The 17,827-nt window shown below is 44.1% G+C and overlaps 1 protein-coding gene across 1 annotated transcript in view; it reads left to right on the forward strand.

Moving 5' to 3' along the window:
• Positions 1–15,500, forward strand: part of PPIL2 (peptidylprolyl isomerase like 2) — a 68,101-nt gene extending 52,601 nt beyond the window's left edge. Inside the window, exons 16-20 of the mRNA XM_074554625.1 lie at positions 1,957–2,013; positions 11,604–11,676; positions 11,815–11,877; positions 12,355–12,494; positions 14,144–15,500. Coding sequence (XP_074410726.1) covers positions 1,957–2,013; positions 11,604–11,676; positions 11,815–11,877; positions 12,355–12,494; positions 14,144–14,237 — 427 coding nt within the window. The 3' untranslated portion in view covers positions 14,238–15,500. The remainder of the gene's footprint in view (positions 1–1,956; positions 2,014–11,603; positions 11,677–11,814; positions 11,878–12,354; positions 12,495–14,143) is intronic.
• Positions 15,501–17,827: the final 2,327 nt, after the last annotated feature.

A 17,827-nucleotide genomic window follows, 5' to 3' on the forward strand; every position in this document is an offset into this window, starting at 1 on the left:
TCTTTAAAAATGTTCTGTGTCACTTTGAGCCAACTGTTTATTGGTTGCTCTGTAAGTGCTGCAGTATAAAAATTTGGCCTTTTATTGGGAGCCCCAGGAAAGAGAGAGAGAGTGTGTGTGTGTCTGTGTGTGTGTGTGTGTCTGTGTGTGCAGAACTGTCACTTGGCAGGGAGGGAGGGAGGGAGTGGGTCCTGGTGTTCGTGATGCTGAGTGTTGGGATGGCTTGTAAACTCTGCAGCAGTGTGCTGTGCTTTAATTAAACACAAGGCCTTGTCTCAGGGCCTCACATTCTTAGGCTTACTTGGATTCTTAAGCCTAAGCACGTGTGGGGCAGTTTGCTGGATCAAGTTGCTGTACAGCTTATTTTGGATTTGGATGTTACTGCCAGCTCTCACGTGCTAAACTAGGGGAGAGTGGAGGCTTCTTTCTTCTTTTTTTTTTTTAAAAAAAGAGGATTCTAATAACAGAGGTTACAGAGACCATAAGTGATGTGCCATTTTGAGTCACGTCATCTGCTGCTGTAAATGTGATTGTATGTTCTCCTAAAATTTGCAAATGAAATAAGAAATTCCTTTATATGTAAGTCCTTAAGAGAGTCCAGCTGTCCATATTTATAAAGGTTCCTAGGCAGCACTTAAATACATCTCCTTTAGCCTTGGGAACTCTGTGAATTGCTCTCCCCATAGGTGACAGGCACTCCAGGGCAGAGAGAGCTGGGTCCCCCTGCAAGGTGGTGCTTGAATAATGCTCAGGACTTCTCTGGGACCATCCTGAGTTATGTTAATTCTGTTGTCTTTAATTTATTTTGTCTGTAGTGACAGATGAGAAGCTTTCCCTGTATATTTGCTATTTTTCAGGGGTTTTTATTACAATGCTACACAACTGACCATGTGATGATTTTAAGTATTGGATATCCAGCAGTAAAGTGTATCCCATGTAGGAGTTTGCGTTCTGCATAGCATGCCAATGCTTTCCTAGGGCAAGCTACATCTTAATAGACTGTCTGGAACATTACAGCTGCTCCTATTTCCAATCATATAACTTCCTGAGGCAGTTGCTTATATGGAAAAGTGCTTTTGGAATGCTTATATATTTTTAGCTGTCTCCTATGTAGTGTAACAGATGGAGACAGGGAGGAGAGCCAGCACTGCATGTCCAGCCAAGACAGGCCATCGTGGTCTGCAGACCACACTGTGGAAACCTTTGTCTCATACATTTGTAGTCCAGGACTTCCAAAGAAGCATCAAGCTTTAGAGTAATGCTTTAGTAGTAAAGGTTGCTTTGGATTAGTGTTTTAGTTCCCATATTTAAGTTTAAAAGTACAGCCCCCAAAATTAAAAGTCCAATTAATTACTTTTGACACTTCAAAGTATTCTTCTGGGATGTTTGTATCTGGAGCACGAGTGTGCTCTGTCTAGAGGAGAAATAGATCACCAACAGACCAGTTTAAGGGAAGAGAAATGCAAAAAGTAAATATCCAGAAAATAGAAGTTTACACTGGCAGAGGCTGTTGTGTCATGTAACTTTATTTACTGGATACAAGCTGCCCATCATGCACCAGAAATGTTCTTCCCAAGCAGGAAGCATTCCTCCCATGCACGTCTGCCTGCCCTGCCTGAGCCTCCCAGGGCCTGCATGGCCAAGGAGGCAGATGCTCAGATTAATTTTGGACTTGCTGCAAGGCCCTGCTCTTGGTGTACTGTTTAAACATGTTAGTGTGATGAAAAGTGAGAAGCCAAAACTCCAGAAATCCAGGTGGAACCCACAATACTGAGGCATGAAAGGATGTTTGGTACACAGGCCTTCCAGAGAGGAGCCAGAGAAGGGAGAGGGGCTTGGCTTCTCTCTGAAAGCTTTTGCAGACACTTTGTACTTTTAAGCATTTTTAAGCATTACTGGCTGTTGCTGAGGGTCAGTGGGACAATGTGGTAACTGTTATATCTTTTTTCCTTCTAGCTTCATCACATTCCGCTCCTGTGCGTATCTGGACAGGAAGCACACAGTTTTTGGAAGGTAAGTGAAGGATATTTTGGGCAGCAGCATAGCAGACATTCTCCCTTGTGTGTCTGAAGCCTAAAAAGCAGAATCTAGTGACTCTTGTAATTGAACTGGAGCAAAATTCCAGCTCACAATCCAGTTCTCCTGGTCATGAGGAGGTGGGCAACATTGCACCAATGCCAGTCAGCAGACCCTGCCTTTTTTCCCTCCTTTCGTCTGTGTAAGTTGCCTCACTTCCCTTCTGTGGGTGGCCCTCCAGGAGTCATGAGGAAAGTAATCATAGTCATGTAATGAACCATGTTAATATTTGTGCATGTTAATTGCTGGGACACAAGAGATTAGCTCTTCAATACTGCTTTCATCCTCTTATGAGCCATCAGCTGAAAAATTAGTCATGACAGGACTGTTCTTCATCATGGAATAGAGCTTCTGCAGAGATGAGGTCTTTTGGCCCTTCTTATTCTTTTTTATTTTATTCTTATTTTCTTTTATTCCTGACAATTATCACTGGTATAAATCTGTATATTTATGCACACATATATAAAGATACTACCAATGCCCAGACAGTGAGAGAACTTCATTCCTTATAAAGAAATCTCTTCTGAAAGTCTTTTCCAGTGAAGTTTTCACATGATAAAGATTAAGGTATTTATTGAAGAAGAAGAAGATACAAACACTTTCTTATGGTTTGCTCTTTGCTTCCTCTGCTGCAGGTACTTGGTATTTACCAAGTAAAGCAGAGCTGTTCTCAGCCATCCCTCATGCATGGCAGGAGTGGGAATGTTGCTAGCCTGCTGCACTGGGAGCTCCTGAGAATCTTACAACCTTTTTTACTTGTAGATTTGGGGTTTTATTCCTTTCATGATTCTATTCATTTGGAAGTCAGTAATGGAAAACAGAACCATGTGCTGTTTACTTTGATTGAATGTCATACAATTGTGCTGCACAGTGAAAGTGATATATTTAATCCATCTTCCCTGCCTGCAACTTTTGAGGCTTCATTTTAATGGCACTTTATTTTAGTCCTGTTAGTTCCAATAGTGATTCTTCAATAATTACACTCTTGGAAATGTATTTCTTTTTTCTTTCTCGGGTTTGTCCTAGAAAAATTCAAAGTTCCCTTGTCCTTTTGTGAAAGCAGACAAATAAAGCAAATTCTAATACTAAAAGCTGAGAGTCAGTAATTCTTGGAGGAGTTACCTCATCCAGATCTTAGGACTAATTCACTTCAGCAACAATTTGAGTCCACCTTGCAAAAACCCCTTCAAATCCCCTCCAGTAATGCTGTTAACCTGAGCTGGCCACCTCATCAAGTAATGTCTGTGTTAGACAGCTCAGCTGAAAATGTGCCTGCTCTGCAGTTCTGGGTGCAGCCTGGCCTCAGTGAGCACTGTGTAGTCCTCCAGTGCCTTTGCTGAGTTCCTCAGTGTGCTCCAGTTTTACCAGAATTCACCAGGAAAGGATTGGAGAGAAGCTGAGCTGTGGTGCAGGGAGTGTGCTCCCCAAAGCCTTCACACTGTGCTGAATGTCTCAAGTGAGCAAAATAGCTCAGATGCTGTTTCACACTGGATGTTGCTCTTTAAAGAGGAATTACTTAGTCCAGATAAATCTGCTTAAGCATATATAGCAGAGATTTTTGCAGTTTTTGCAAAGACTGTCTTAATTTGTGAATTGTCTTTGCTGTAACAAAAATCTGAGCTTAGGCCCCAGAGTGAAGAAGTGGTGCTGCTTATATTTTTAGCTGAAATACAATGGAAAAAGTTTATAAAAGATGTTGGTTTAGAGTCATATTTGGTTTCCTGCATGAAAAATGAGTGACATCTTCATATGAACACAGAGCAGGGATATTTTACTCTGATCTCTCGTGCATGTAAATGAAGATCAACTCAAATAAGGTAAAATTAAGATGCTGGGATATATGTATCCCAGTCACTTTGTATTAATCTATAAGTTGAATTATTGAATAATTTAATTTACCTACAAATTAAATAATAAAAGGTTGATGTGTGTAGCTTTTAAGATCCGTATTTTGTCATCAAAATCCATCAGTTGTTTTTACCTGCATTGCTTTTAAAGGTCATAAAAGCCAGAGGATGCCAGGGATTGTACCTTAGTAAAACTCTAACTTCAGTTTTATATTTTAGATCCTGGGTGATTCCAGGATTTGGTGACTCTATCTGAGCTGATTATAGCACAATAGTGTCTGGGAAGCATATCTAGGAATAATATCTAGGTTTAAGAGCAGAATGAACCCATGATAACAGGATTCTTTGTTTCCATCAGTGTTTATTGTATTGTTAACTGGCTGCTTACTGGCCTGTTGTGACTTTCATACAGATTTGAGGATTACTTATTTCAGTTAATATAAAAACCTAAATACTCTGACCTGTACTCTCAGCTACTCCTGTGTGACTCTAGTCCATGGAAGTGTCATACAGGTATCTTGGAGAGCGGAGTTTGACATGTTTGTAACTTGTATACAACTTTTCAGCAGGCTTCCCATACTTAGGAGAACAAAAAAGAGTAAAAGGGCAACCATTCTCTACTCCTTTCTTTGTTTCTTTGGTCCTTTGTGGATGCAACATTGAAAAGTGCCTTTTCTGGAAATGCATCTTATTCATGTCCCCACTGGTCTGAAACACAATTTTTATGTAGGAGACTCTATAAATGCCCACACCTGGGCAGTGGGACAGTGAAGAGGAGACGTGTCTGCCTTGGTGCACTGGGGTTTTCCTGTCTCAGGAGAAAGCTGTGGCTGGGGGACGGGGAAGGGCTCATGATTGTGCTGCTCATGGTGGCAGTGATGAGGATGCTGGTTCTGACAAGAAAGGAGATAATCTGGCATGGCTGGGGAGCCAAAACAGAGTGAGAGCAGAATGCCTTCCCTTGGAGGTGTATTGCAGGCTGCATGGATTTCCTGCTCCAACAGAGCTGCCTAGATTAAATTAGTAATTACCATTTCTAGTAATTACTATTTCTTCTGACTTAGAGAATGATGTAATTAACATGAAAACCAACTGGTGGTTTTTGTGGGCTTTTAGCTTGCTGGTAAGAGGTTTAATTTAGAAACTGAGATAATATCAACCAACTGACATGCCTTTGCTCTGCACAGAGAGGATGAGAAGCATTTGGAGGGGGCTGCTGCCTGGGGAGGGTCCTGCCTGCTGCTGCCCTGGGCTCTGTGCCTGAATCTCCTTCCTACCTGTGCTCCAAGCTGGGCCTTGGCTGTGCTGTGACCTGCAGGGGCTACAGGAACACTACAGCCAAACCAGCAGATAAGATCAGGCCCCTGTTGGGTATTCTTTATGAAATTTAGGTGCAAGCATATCCCATCCATGTCGTTATGTTTCCTGTTGCAATGGTTCACAGCTCTCATGGATCAGAGACCTGGTTGGTACATTTGCCCTTTATTAGCAGAAATAGAAACATAATCTCTGTCCCTAAGAGCTATGTAAGTAGAAATACAGATATATATTCTATATATGCATATAGATACAGGGAAGTTGTGACAGTGACCCATTTCAACCTACCTTCCACCACCTTTGGAAAAAGAAAGCCTCAGGAAAAAAATAAAATTGGTCCATGGTTGTTTTTTGGGAGCCTGTTCCAAAGCTAAAGGCGCACATAAAAATGTGCATATTTAAAATAGTAGTGGAAAGTGATCAACAGAAGAAAAATTCTTTCAGAATTTTGGGTGAGATTTAGGACAAGCAGAGCATGGTGGGCTTGAAAATGAGGACATGTTGCAGATTTGTGATGTGATGCAATAAAACGAAGGGCAATAAAGGGAGCAGAGAGAAAAGTGTTGTGGTCAGAGTGGCAAAGCTGGAAATTATCTGTACAGCAGTTCTGTGTGTTTATTAGAGCATCACTTGTGTTTGTCAAGAGCTGAGAAAAGAAAGTGGCAACTGAGACAGGAGATGAGTATGTGGAGGACAGTTTTCTCTTTGCTGTGAGGCTGTACATATCTGCCTCTGTGCATAACTTTTACTGTCTCTCGAGGTTTCTGCTGCTCATTCTTCAGCTCTCTTGCTCCCAGAAATAATGAACAAGGTGGTTTGGGAAACCTCAGGCTTGGTCAGACTGGAGACATCAGTCAATAGCTGACATGCATTCAGCTTATTCTTCTCTTTCCTTCCCTTCTCTCCTTGCCAGATGCTTTTGTGAAAGAGAGTTTTTCCCTTGGATCAGTATCACTCTGTATTGAGTATTCCTTAACCTGTTAATTGCTTTCGAGTGCAATTCTGTAGACTGGGGCAATGAAAGTAACTCTTGTCCTCTAAAGTAATTAGCTACATAAAGCAACTAGCAGGCATTATTCAGTTACCCAGGTGCTGTTGTATAACACACTGTCTGTTTCCACTTGCAACATTCCCTCTGATTTGAATCAGTGAATCCCAGTTGCTTCTAAGCTGGAAAACTCATGTTCTTTTGGCTCTTCTGCTTTAGTACATCTGAAGATTGGAGAAACTGTGTGACAGCAGAAGAGCTGATTGTGTGTAGGGAGACTGACCTAATTTTGCAGTACAGAGTCTGCTCCTCAGACACCAGGACAGGAGCAAAGAGCAAGGAGCAAAGGTGGGGAAATGAGCCAGGCCTCCTGTGGAAGCCATGGCTGCACATGAGCACTGGGCTGTTGGAGCTGCATGAGGACTGCTGTCGTTTCCAAAACAGTTGTATGATCTCTGAACAGGGACCTGTGCCAAGGCAGGGAAGTCCTTTCGTGCCAGGTTCATCTGTTGAGTCTAGTTTCAATAAGCTTTTTTCCAAGTTGTTTTATTTTCATCACCCTTTATTACCGTGTCTCGCCTGCTAGATGAAGCCCTTATCTAGCAGAGAGATGGAGATGTTTTGGCTGCATTCTTGTTGCACATTTGAATTGCTCACTCCACTGCAGATTGGGTGTATGCACAGAAAACATTTTGTCCTGAGTGTACGTGTTTGTGCACATATGTGTTGTTCCCTCTGTGTGTGTATATAAATGTGTGTTCTCCTTTTTATAAAAATAACCTTTGGGGCAGAATGTGTTTACAAAAGAGCAATTTTTCTTTCTGTTTTCTGTTTGTAGTTTAAAGCTTGTTTTAAAAAAAAAGTCCAGACATTGTTCTTGTATCGTCTTCTGACCAGGAAACTCTTATTATGTTGGCTCACTGCCATCCCCAGCACTGCAGAAGGCTTAATTTCAATAATTCTTCCAAACAAAAGTATGAGAAATAGATTCACGTGTGAATGTCTCTGGGCCTGCAGGGGAGATGCATTTTTTCTTTGGGCAGCACTCACTAAAGTGCAGTGAGACCTTCATTGGCATTTTGCAAATGGATAGAGCCTGCTCTGGATATTTCACTTCTTCATCGTGCAAAGGCATTGGCAGTGGTTTTGAAGCAAGGTTACTCCTTTACATAAAGGAGCCTTAACAGGAAGTAAGATTTTAATAACACATCTAAATGTGAAATGCAAAGATTTCCAGTGCTAACTTAGCCAGCTTTCAAGAAAACAGAATTGCATGAGTGAGGGCACATTTTTGTTTTCATTCCTATGCTAACAGAAAAAAAATACCATAAATGTACCTGCCTTGTCGTTCATGCTTAAATGTAATGCAACATTTATCAAGCTCCTCTAAAAATACAAGCTGTCTCAGGGTTGCTGAGCTAAATATATAGCTGAGATCATGATTTCTCTGTTCAACATCTACTGGAAGCACACAGCAAACTCTCAGCTCCACTGGGTGTTCTGATGTGAATGGTGTCTTGAAAGTGTCACCCTTTTCACTGCAGGGTGTCATCTGAACACCTTCTTAAACCTCAGCCAGTTTAGGACAAAGCATGTATGACACCTTATAAAAGGAGTAGAGCCAGAAGCAGAGGAAAAGGTTAAACTTGTTTATGCCCTTCTCCCTTCCCTGCCATGCTGGCTCCCATCTTGGCAGAAGTGCCATCGCACGAGACCAGACACCACAGTGTGAGCAGTCACTGGCTGTGCCACACATTTAGCCCATGTAAAGACTATAAAGGGATGTGAGCCTGAATTTCTGGAATCTGCATTTTCTTTTACTGAAAACTATGCACAGATTTCCTTGAATATTAGAATAATATTAAGTAGTGGCTCATTCTTTAGAGGATTTTTAAAATGTTTTTATGTACTGATCTGATTGTCTTTTCTCTTATAATTTGTATGGGCTTTTTTCTTGGCCCAAAATATGTGTTGTTGGGCAGGCAAAGAATCCCTAAAACTTCTCTGGTGTGTTGGTTTCCTCATTCACTGAGGAGCAGTTGCTGTGAGGGATGCCAGTGCATGGGCTTTGACACATTATATCTCATCAAACTGATTTTAGTGCTGCAATAACATCATGAGATTTGACAATAACGACATGTAATATTTCAAGGGCCTGTGTATACCTTGTCTCTTAGATCAGAGGAAAGCTTGCAAAAGCCTTCACAGTTTGGAATATTCAATTTCTTTTGCATCCAGCTCTGACTGCCAGGTTAGTGTGTAGTTCAGTTTTTACTGGATGGGTGATTTTGCAATCAGACCTTGTCCTTTTGTATGTTCATTTTTAGTGGTCAGATACCAGCCTCAGCTGGGTCTGACCCTGACAAAGCTCCCAAGTGCTCCCTGAACAAAAGTGATTTGTAGATTATTTCCTGTCCCTCTGCTCAGAGCTCTCTCCTCTGAGCTTGTGGTTTGTATTCAAATTAGTTTTTATTTTTTATCAGTATTACAGCAGTGTCTTTATAAAGACAAAAACATATATTGAAAGCTGACTGTGCTGACAGTGTGGTACACAGAGATTCTCTGTGCAAAATGCTGGAGAATGCAAGGGAGAGAAAAGGAAGCACTTTTCCATTTGAGAGACAAGAAGTGAAGAAGAAAAGAGAATGACATGCTCTGCAGGCATAACAGCTTTGTCTTCTTCCCCCTTAGCCTGTAACAGTCATGTCAAAATAGACTATTTAGGTCATTTACTGATGACCTGTGAATGCCATGTCTATGGCAGCCTTTCAAAATGTACAAGTGACAAAATATTACCAATAAAGTTTAATTAGCAGAGCAACTGAAGATCTGGAAGCATCAGTAAAATGCATTAGGGCTAATATTGTGGGAGGTCTAGCTACAGGCTAAGGGATTACTCAGCTGAGATTGCCAGTGCACAGCTGATCTGGCCATTTCAAATTATCAGAAACCTAATTAAATGAAAACATACAAGCAGATAATGAGTGAGCTGGTGGCTAGAAAATCCTCCGATATTAAATCAGAAGTTTCCTTTGGGGCAGTTAAAATACAGTGAATATATCTTGGGCTGGGTGTTAATCACCAGTATTATAAGTCAATCTGATATTGGCCTGGAGAGAGATTTTAAAATTGAGTTTTTGCTATGAACTTTCCAAAGTTCACACGGGGTCCTCCAGCCCTGTGCAGCCTCCCCCAGTTGCTCCCTGCAGTCACAAATGACTGAGGCTGTTCTAGGCTGCATCCCTGCCTTTTAATTGCACCTAAAAGTCACAGCCTCATTACAGAATATCAGCAGGCCCCTGGGGAATGGAGTTTGGAGCAGCAAACCATGAGCAAGCAGAGCAGTGCTGGGGCAGGGTGAGCACACCCTGTCTGTCTCAGTTCACTCTCTGTGCTGGGTCTGTCCCGTCGGTTGTGCTTACAGCCTGGCCCAGCCCACGGGGTGGCACTGAGGGCACCCAGGAGGGCTGTAGGAAGTGATTTCTGCATTGGATCAGCTGAGACCAGGGCAGGTGAGAGTCAGAGGCCTCTGCTGGTGCTGGTTGGGCAGACTCTGCCATGCTGGGACTGGACAGGTGTCTTTGAGAGGGAAATACCCTGGTATGAGTGTATAAAGTGTATAAAGGCAATTGTGAATTTCAAGTGGGTTTTGGTCAAGGAATTACTTATTTCTTTGATATGAAAGCAGAGTTAGGTGATAAAATGCTCTACATATTCCACCAGTTTGGTATTCTTTTTCCCCACCAGCTTCATTTAATTTGATTTTCCTCCATTTCATCTGCCCATCCCTTGCCAGCCTACCTGTGCTGCTGCTGTAGTGCCAGCAACAATCAGGCTTCAAAACTGTTGAAGCTGGGGGATTGCTGGCTCTTGGCTTGCCCTGGCCCATGGGCAGCCCTGGACTCCTCAGTGGCCAATTCCTGCCCCTGCTGCTGATCTCCTGGCCCCAGGCTCCCCTGGCTCCTGGAGCAGTGTTTTTGAGAATTACAGCTGCTTCTCATTGTCCCACAGCTGTTAGTAAGGGCTGTATTTTTGGTTCTTGGCCATGTGGCTTGGCTCTATTAAAACAGATGTTGTCCAGCTACAGCCTGCTTTGCTAATGGATCTGGATCACTCAGCATCAACAGCCTGTCTTCCTCTTTATTTACTGCTCTTCTAAGAATAGCTGTTTTCAAATTTAATTGTGGATGATGAGGTGGATAAAAGTGTTAAATACCCTGGGACCAAGAGCTGATCCCAGCAGGACCCCTCTGAAAACATACTGACTCAGTGGTTCCTGTTTAAAATTAGATTTTGACACCTGTCAGCCAATTTTTTATTTCATGTGTACTGTATTCACTTCATGGCATTCTGGTTCCTCAATCAAAATATCAGCCGCCTTCCAGAAGTCTGTTCTGTGGACACTGTTATCCCTGTTAGCCACATCTGTTGTCTCAAAGATAGAAGGTTGTTTGACAGACAGTGTTTTCCACAAAACCTTGTTGATTGCTGTTACTTATTTCCTTTCTTTCTTAATCATGTCCTGTCTCCACTATTCCATTATTTTGCTGGGAAAAATGACAGGATGACAGGATTATAATTATCTGGGTTTCCCCATTTATCCTTTCTAAATATGCTTTTCTAGAATGTTCCCATTGTTCCACACTTTTTTTTGAAAATAAACATGTAACAGTCCAGAAAGCCTTCAGCCTTAAACATTTTCAAGCAAGTGTTTGGATATGTTGACTTGAAAAGTAAGAAGCCAGGGGTCTAAGGCCCTGCTAGGTGCAAACTGCTTTGAGAAGTGCCCTGGCCTTACCCTGTGGCTGTGACTTGATGCTCTGCTGCCTTCCCAGAGCCCTCATGAGCTCACAGTCATGTTTTTGGTCAAGGCATTGCTTATTTCTTTGATATGAAAGCAGAGTTTCTTCTTCTTTCTTCTGGAGGAATCCTGTGCTCTGTGTTAGTGGCATTAGTGCAGACAGCTCTGCCACTGCTCTCCTGTGCTGCTGTAATTACCATTCTCTTCCTGATAACACTCCTAGCTCTCATACACAGTTTGAAAACAAAGAAGAAGAAAAGACTTGTTCTTCATCTGGCTGGTTTGTATGGCTTCCAGGTTTTGGGCTTTACTTTGCCTCCGAGTGTTGGGCTGTTCCATGTTCTGTTAAATTTTAAATTCAAATCCCATCTTTGAGGAAAAAAATTCTTATCTTCTACACTGAATGACATTATCTTAGGTCTTCCAAACACAGTTGCTGACTGCTCTTCCCTCAAACATGATGATTTAAAAACCTGCTAGAGTAATGGACATAAATGAGATATATTAAAGGTAAGGGTGTAGGAATGTTTTGAGTATGTTGGGACAATTGAATAACATGTCTTTCCTCTTTTAGGGTGGTTGGTGGCTTTGAAACTCTGACTGCTATGGAGAATGTGGAAAGTGACCCAAAAACAGACCGTCCCAAGGTGTGTGTGAGCCACTGGGGGCAGTGGCCTCACATGGCAGTGCTGGTCACTCTGCTGACACTTCTTGAAACCAAAATAGGGGGAAATGGCACAACTTAATCAGCAGATGGAATAACTGCTCTTCTCTTCTGCTTCCAGGAAGAAATAAGAATTGAGACAACAACTGTTTTTGTTGATCCCTATGAAGAGGCAGATGCACAGGTGAGGTTGCTTGGTAGGTTGAGGTTTTTTTGAAAGGCCAGAGCTTTTCTGGAGAGGATTTTGCAACTTAATGCCTTTTCTTTGCACATGGGCAGCTCCCTGGTCCATCTGGTTGCCAGCTAAGATTAAGCAGCTGCCATTCAACATTGCCTTTTTGCCAGGATCCCAGTCGCTCCTTCAGTGGAGAGTTACTCTGGTAACTGAGTCTGGCACAGCTCCCAGTCCATCAGGCTTCTGATGGGTTCCTTTCAAATGCCCCCAGTAGCTGTGGGTGCCTGCAGGTGAGAGAGTTTTGCTATAATGGCTGCAGAGAGCCTGTTTGTAGTGGCCCTTGAGGGCTGTCTCCTAAAGCCTGCCCTGTAATCTCAGCAGTGCTGATTGCTGGTTTTGAGTGCTTTAAAGCTTCAAAGAATTGTAGACATTTTCTCCTTATTCTGCACTATCTCTTGCAACAGATTGCACCCTTTGCTTCCACAGGTCGCTGCTGAAAGGGAGAAGTTCCAGCAGGAAGAAGAAGCAGCCAAAATAAAAGCTGAAGTGGTCCCACCAAAGAAAGAGGTTCAGACTCCTAAAACTTACCGGCAGGGGATTGGAAAATACATCAACATGGCTGCAGCGTGAGTTCCCTGTCCTTCTGATTTTTGCTGAATATTTTAGGTGCCTTTCCAGCTGGATGCTGGCCCTGTCCTGTGCCATTGTTCAGATGTTTGTTTTAGGCCAGCAAAGACACCCTCACGTAGTCCTAACAGTCAAGAGTTGACTTCACTTCTGTTGTTTTTCAAGGTCACACATTAGCTGAGCTTCTCTTTTAGCCCTTGAACATGACCAAACTGGTCTTTAAAAGCATTTGCTGACTTCAGAACTGTAGAAACAATTCCAGAACTCAGAAGTCTTTGAGGAACTGTACTGTGACACTTCTACACCATCTTTTATCCTCTTCCTTTTCTGAAGCTATTTCTGAAGGCCGTGGTCCCACAGACATTTCTCTTTTAGCAACTTCTGCCCTGCACAAAGTAGCTGCCCCAGGCCCCCATCAGTTTGCTGCTCTGGTTCCGTGTTCTGCCACACAAGCAGCTGTACCAGCACAGCTGAAATGGCTGCAAAGGAGAGCAGGCTCCCAGGCTTGCTGTGGGAGCACAGGGCAGCTGAGTAGCTCCAGGGTACCTGGCTGGTTGGACAGGCTTATCCTAAAGCATCCTCTCCCAGGAGCCCTTTGTACCCCTGTCAGGATTGGCAGCACTGCTTTCTTTCATAAGGACAGCACAGAATCCTGGCTGAGCAGCAGCTTAGCATGTGTTTTGGAAAAATTAAAATAAATGCCTTCCACTTGATTTTTAGCGGACTTCTCTAAAAGCATTTGCAAAAATGCTGTTGTCTGTCTGGTACATGAAGGCCTGTATTTATGCATACACAGATCTGGGCAGCCATTTAATCAGCCTGTGTGTGCCTCTGTGACTTACAGGCATTTGCATAACTCTGAGAACAGAGACATGTTAGCTCAGGTAGGTCAGTTTAGCATGTCAGTAAAATTTTTCAGTTGCAGAATATTGTGTGTCCATTAAAATACTATGTCCAGCTTAAAACTGCTGACACACTTCACTCTTATTTACAGAGGAAATCCAGCAGTTGTGGCTCTGTGGAAAGGACCAGGTAGTATAGAAAGGACCTTCAGTCATTGCAGCCTGCTCTGGCAGATTTAGGGGTTGGTGTTCTCCCTATCAGCTACTGATATCTGACAATAAAACTACATCACATGAGCTGGTGGCACAGTATTCCCTGGGGTTGCAAGAGAGGCTGATGATAACAGCAGCAACTGCAACAGGCTGGGCTCAAGAAACAGGAAAGATTGGAAGAGCCCTCCCAGCTGCTTTATGCCTAATTCCCCATAAATCCTTTTGCTGCCACAAGTGCAGGTGAGAAGGTGTGGGAAAACTCATGGCTCATGTTCTCCTGGCCATGCTAAAAAGGTACAGCTGTTAAATCTTCAGCTCTGGCCTGGAGAACTCTCTGTGCTTTGAACACATTCCTGGGAGTGTTCAAAGCCTGATCCAAACCATCCCAATGGACTCATGCTCCCTCTTTTTGGGCCTGCCAAAGACCCCCAAGCCATGCTGGCATGGAGCTTGCACTCCTGTCTAGTTGACAAGGGATGGGCTGACTGCAGTACAGCTGGTGCTGGGAGAGAACAGGCAGAACAGGCATCCAGGCTGCCCTGGTCCCACTGGCAGTAAAGACTCCCTCAGAGTTGTTTTCATTCTGGCTGCAGGAAGCGCAGTGCGGAGGATGATGGGCCTTCAACCAGCACAGCTGTGAAGAAAGAGAAGAAGAGCACAGGCTTCGGGGACTTCAGCTCCTGGTAGCAGCGTGGGGAGCCCAGCACTGGGGCAGCACAGAGCAAACAGGAGCCTCCCACGTGGCCCCAGAGAGCCCAAAGGCCAGGCTGTCCCGGGGAGGGAAGGCACCAGCCTGCCCTTCCACTGGCAGAGAAAACTGCTGCTTTGTTGAGGCTGGTTAATGTGGCTTTGTTTTCTAGAGAGCACATTCCCCCACTGCATCTTCCTCGAAGGCTGTTTTGTTGTTGTTTTGCAAAGCAGGGAGCAGGCAGCCCAGCTCCCCAGGGATCAGCTGGAGCCTTTCTCTGCTTGGCTGGCAGCAGCCCAGGCCAGCCCAGCCTTGCAGGGCACTACTGCAGTGAACAGCTACAGTGGTGAAAGAGCTCCTTTTACAGGTAATCGTTCCAGACCAGCCAAGTGTGCCAACCAAGAGAATGAATTAATGTGCTGGGAAGCTCCTGTGCTGCTGGAGAGCTCTGTGGAAGGGCTCCAGCCTGTCCTGCCCTTACCTTCCAGCTGCCTCCTGCTGCTTCTCAACAAGGACCAATTTTGTCTGGACTGACTGCTGTCATCTGAAGGGCCTTGCTCACTCCAAGTGAGCTCTTTCTGTACCCATTAAAGCCTCCAACAGCAGCCTGAGAAGCTGCAAATCTACATGGGGAGCCCGGGGCAGCTGCACCACTTACTCCTCCCAGTGGCTGCCCTCCTCTGAGCCACTGGACAGCCAGAGGTGCCAGGATGCACCAGTTCACACCTGCCCTCAGGTGCCAGAAACTACAGCCTTGAGCAACTGAGCAGGAATGGAAACAACTCTTTTGTTTGTTTTGTTTAACACCCATCCCTAAAGCCTGGTCCTTGCAGGGTAGAACACCCCATAGTCTGCTCCAATGTCAGGCTTCCCATCATTAGGAAAAACCACATAATGTAGCTGACAGGCATCTCAGATATTTCCATTACATAACCACAAATTATTAGGAATCTTAATAAAGGTTTTATGGGGCAAAGATATATCAGCCTGTGAAGTTTTAATCCCAAAGAATCTGTGCGTTACCATAACTTAGACATAGCAGGCTAGATTCTGAATATCACTTTTCAGTTCATCTTAGGTGTTTTCAGATAAGAGGAATGCCCTCTCTATCTCTGTGTGGCTAAAGAGAAAGTTTTGTAATCCCCTTTGGAACAATACCTTTGTATCAGTGGTTTCGTTCTTTAAGAAAGACTCCATTTATAGGAAATTGCTGTAAAAACTTTTGGAAATATTTTGCATTAAATACTTTTATTTTCTTTTGAGTGCTTGACTTTGACTATTCAACTGTTATTTCCAAGATACGGCATTGCAAACTTGATTGTTTTACAAGGAAATGATTCATTCCTGCTTTTTAAGATGCTCATAAGGAATTCTGGGATCTCTGCGGATATGATCACATCTTTGTTAAATTATAGGAAGCTCAAACTAATTTGAAAGAATAATAGGGGGAGTTTGTTTTGCAGACGTCTAAGTTTGAAATAACACGTTTCATTACTGGAACGGGGGATTTGATGGTACTTTCCTAAAGCTGAGTTTCTTCTGTCTTATTGGAGCCCTTTCATGATAAATTGTTATTGATCCCCTTTACCTAACTCAGCATATTTCAACACACTTTTGAGTAGTCAAGTTCACAGCATTGCTAGAGCTGGGATAGGCAATTTTATTAATCCATAAGGATAAAATACTGGTTTTGTACTAGATTAAAATGGAGATTATTATGAAAGGAAGGAGATTTTGATTACAAGCAAGGCAGCAGAGGTGTGGCAAGGGCTCCCATTTCAGCAAGTCCTTGCTGCAGATTGATCCAAGGGGCAGCAGGCTGTAGAGATAACTGCTCACTTTCCTGTTCTGTTCCAGCTTTTTGGCAGAGCTCACTGCAGTCTCTAAAGGAGCACTGCTGTTCACAGGGCAGAGGGACTGCTTTCCTTCCAGGCACTGCCCCTGTGCTCGCCATTTCCCACCATAACATCAGACATGAAAGAATGATTTCCTGGCTTCTAGGAAGAGCTGAGTGTGACCCTTTCAGTTTTGCTCCAAGCAGGGGTGAAAGTTTCCAGCCGTGGTTCACCTCTGGACCTGGATCCAGCTCTCTGGCCTGCTGGCACTCCCAGCTGCAGTCAGTGGCTCTCAGGCTGGGGGACACTGGCTCTGGCCCATCCCCAGGGTGCTTCTGTGGCCCAAGGGTTTGGCCAGTGCCCAGTGTTGAGTCAGCAGCCAGACACTCATGAGAGCTCTGTGGGGCCAGCACTGTTCCACCACAGCCAGACCCTGCTGTGAAGTTTTGTCCTGCAGAGCCCTACCTCTGATCCCTCCCACACGCCTAATTTTGTGTATTCAAGTAAATTTCTTTTTAATTTCAACTTCCCTTCCAGTTGTTGGAATCCACAGGGCCAGTGTGACACAAGCTCTTCTCTGAAAGATGGCAGAGGCACAGAGAGCAAGGCAGTGGGCTGTATCCCTCATTTTTCCAAAACCTGGCTCTTTGCAGGGTGACCTGCAATTTCCACTACCTGAGCCAGGAAAGGGGAGGAAGGAGACTGTACTGAAACCTTTTTTTCCCTTTCATCACTTGGTTCTCCAGCAAAAATGGTGCGTTAAGGGAACACCCAGCCAGCTCATGCTATGGCCAGAGGGATCAGCAATAATTGTGCAGCCTGACTATAGGAACTCACTCCTGGGAACCACTGTGCTGTTTGTAAGCACATTTTTACATTCTTTGACACTTTTCCAGTAAATGTGCTTAGAGAGAAAAAGTAGGATTTTAACCAGGGGTTGAAGAAGCTTTTGTCTGGCCTTGCCTAGAATAACACCAGCCCTCTCGTACTTTGCACTGCTCCATACCTGAGTTGTTCTGCTGAAAGGCACTGGGTGACAGTGAATTCATTGTTTCCTGAGATCTGGCACCATGGCAGAGATCAAACTACCCTTGAGAGGGCTGTGGTGTGTGGTGGGGCTGGCAGCTGGGGCTGATTGTTTCCATACACAAAGGGGGCTCACGGGGGACTCAGCTCTTCACCTCTGCTTTTTCTGGCATGAATTCAGCCTGGCCCCTCAAGGAGCAAAGTATTGTCTGTGTGGGAAAGAGCACAGATTGAACAGTTTTTCAAGCCAAGTAGCTGCAATTCTGGTTCCATATTTACCAAGAGAAAAAGCCAAAAATATTATTGTTTGGTTTAATTTTGCCTGTTCCCTGCTGGTTTGAATGGCTGCAGCCCAGGAGTTCAGACTACGAGTTGCTCTGCTTCAGCTTTACATGATTGATCATGGTGGTTCCCATCTCATGTGGGGCCACAAACTGTGAGAAGTCAAACTGTGTTTGAAGGTCTCCAAGGAAATCCTGCTTTTCCCTCCATCCCTTTTAAGACACTGTTGAGCCCAGCACAGGCTGAGTCCCCTCAGCTGTTGGCAGAGTCCCAGGCAAGGCCACGGCCACCCTGCAGGTGGAGGGAGCAGCTGGCGGATAAACCTGGGTTCTAAGTGTCAAATACTTCTGGGATCCCCCTGCCACCGATGGCCAGCAACGTTTTGAAGGAACAGGATGTCGGGAAGCTGGCACAGGAAGCATCTTGAAGCAAGAGGAGGGGATTTG

Source organism: Zonotrichia albicollis, chromosome 18 (genome assembly GCF_047830755.1).
Source record: "Zonotrichia albicollis isolate bZonAlb1 chromosome 18, bZonAlb1.hap1, whole genome shotgun sequence".
Classification (NCBI taxonomy): Eukaryota; Metazoa; Chordata; class Aves; order Passeriformes; family Passerellidae; genus Zonotrichia; species Zonotrichia albicollis.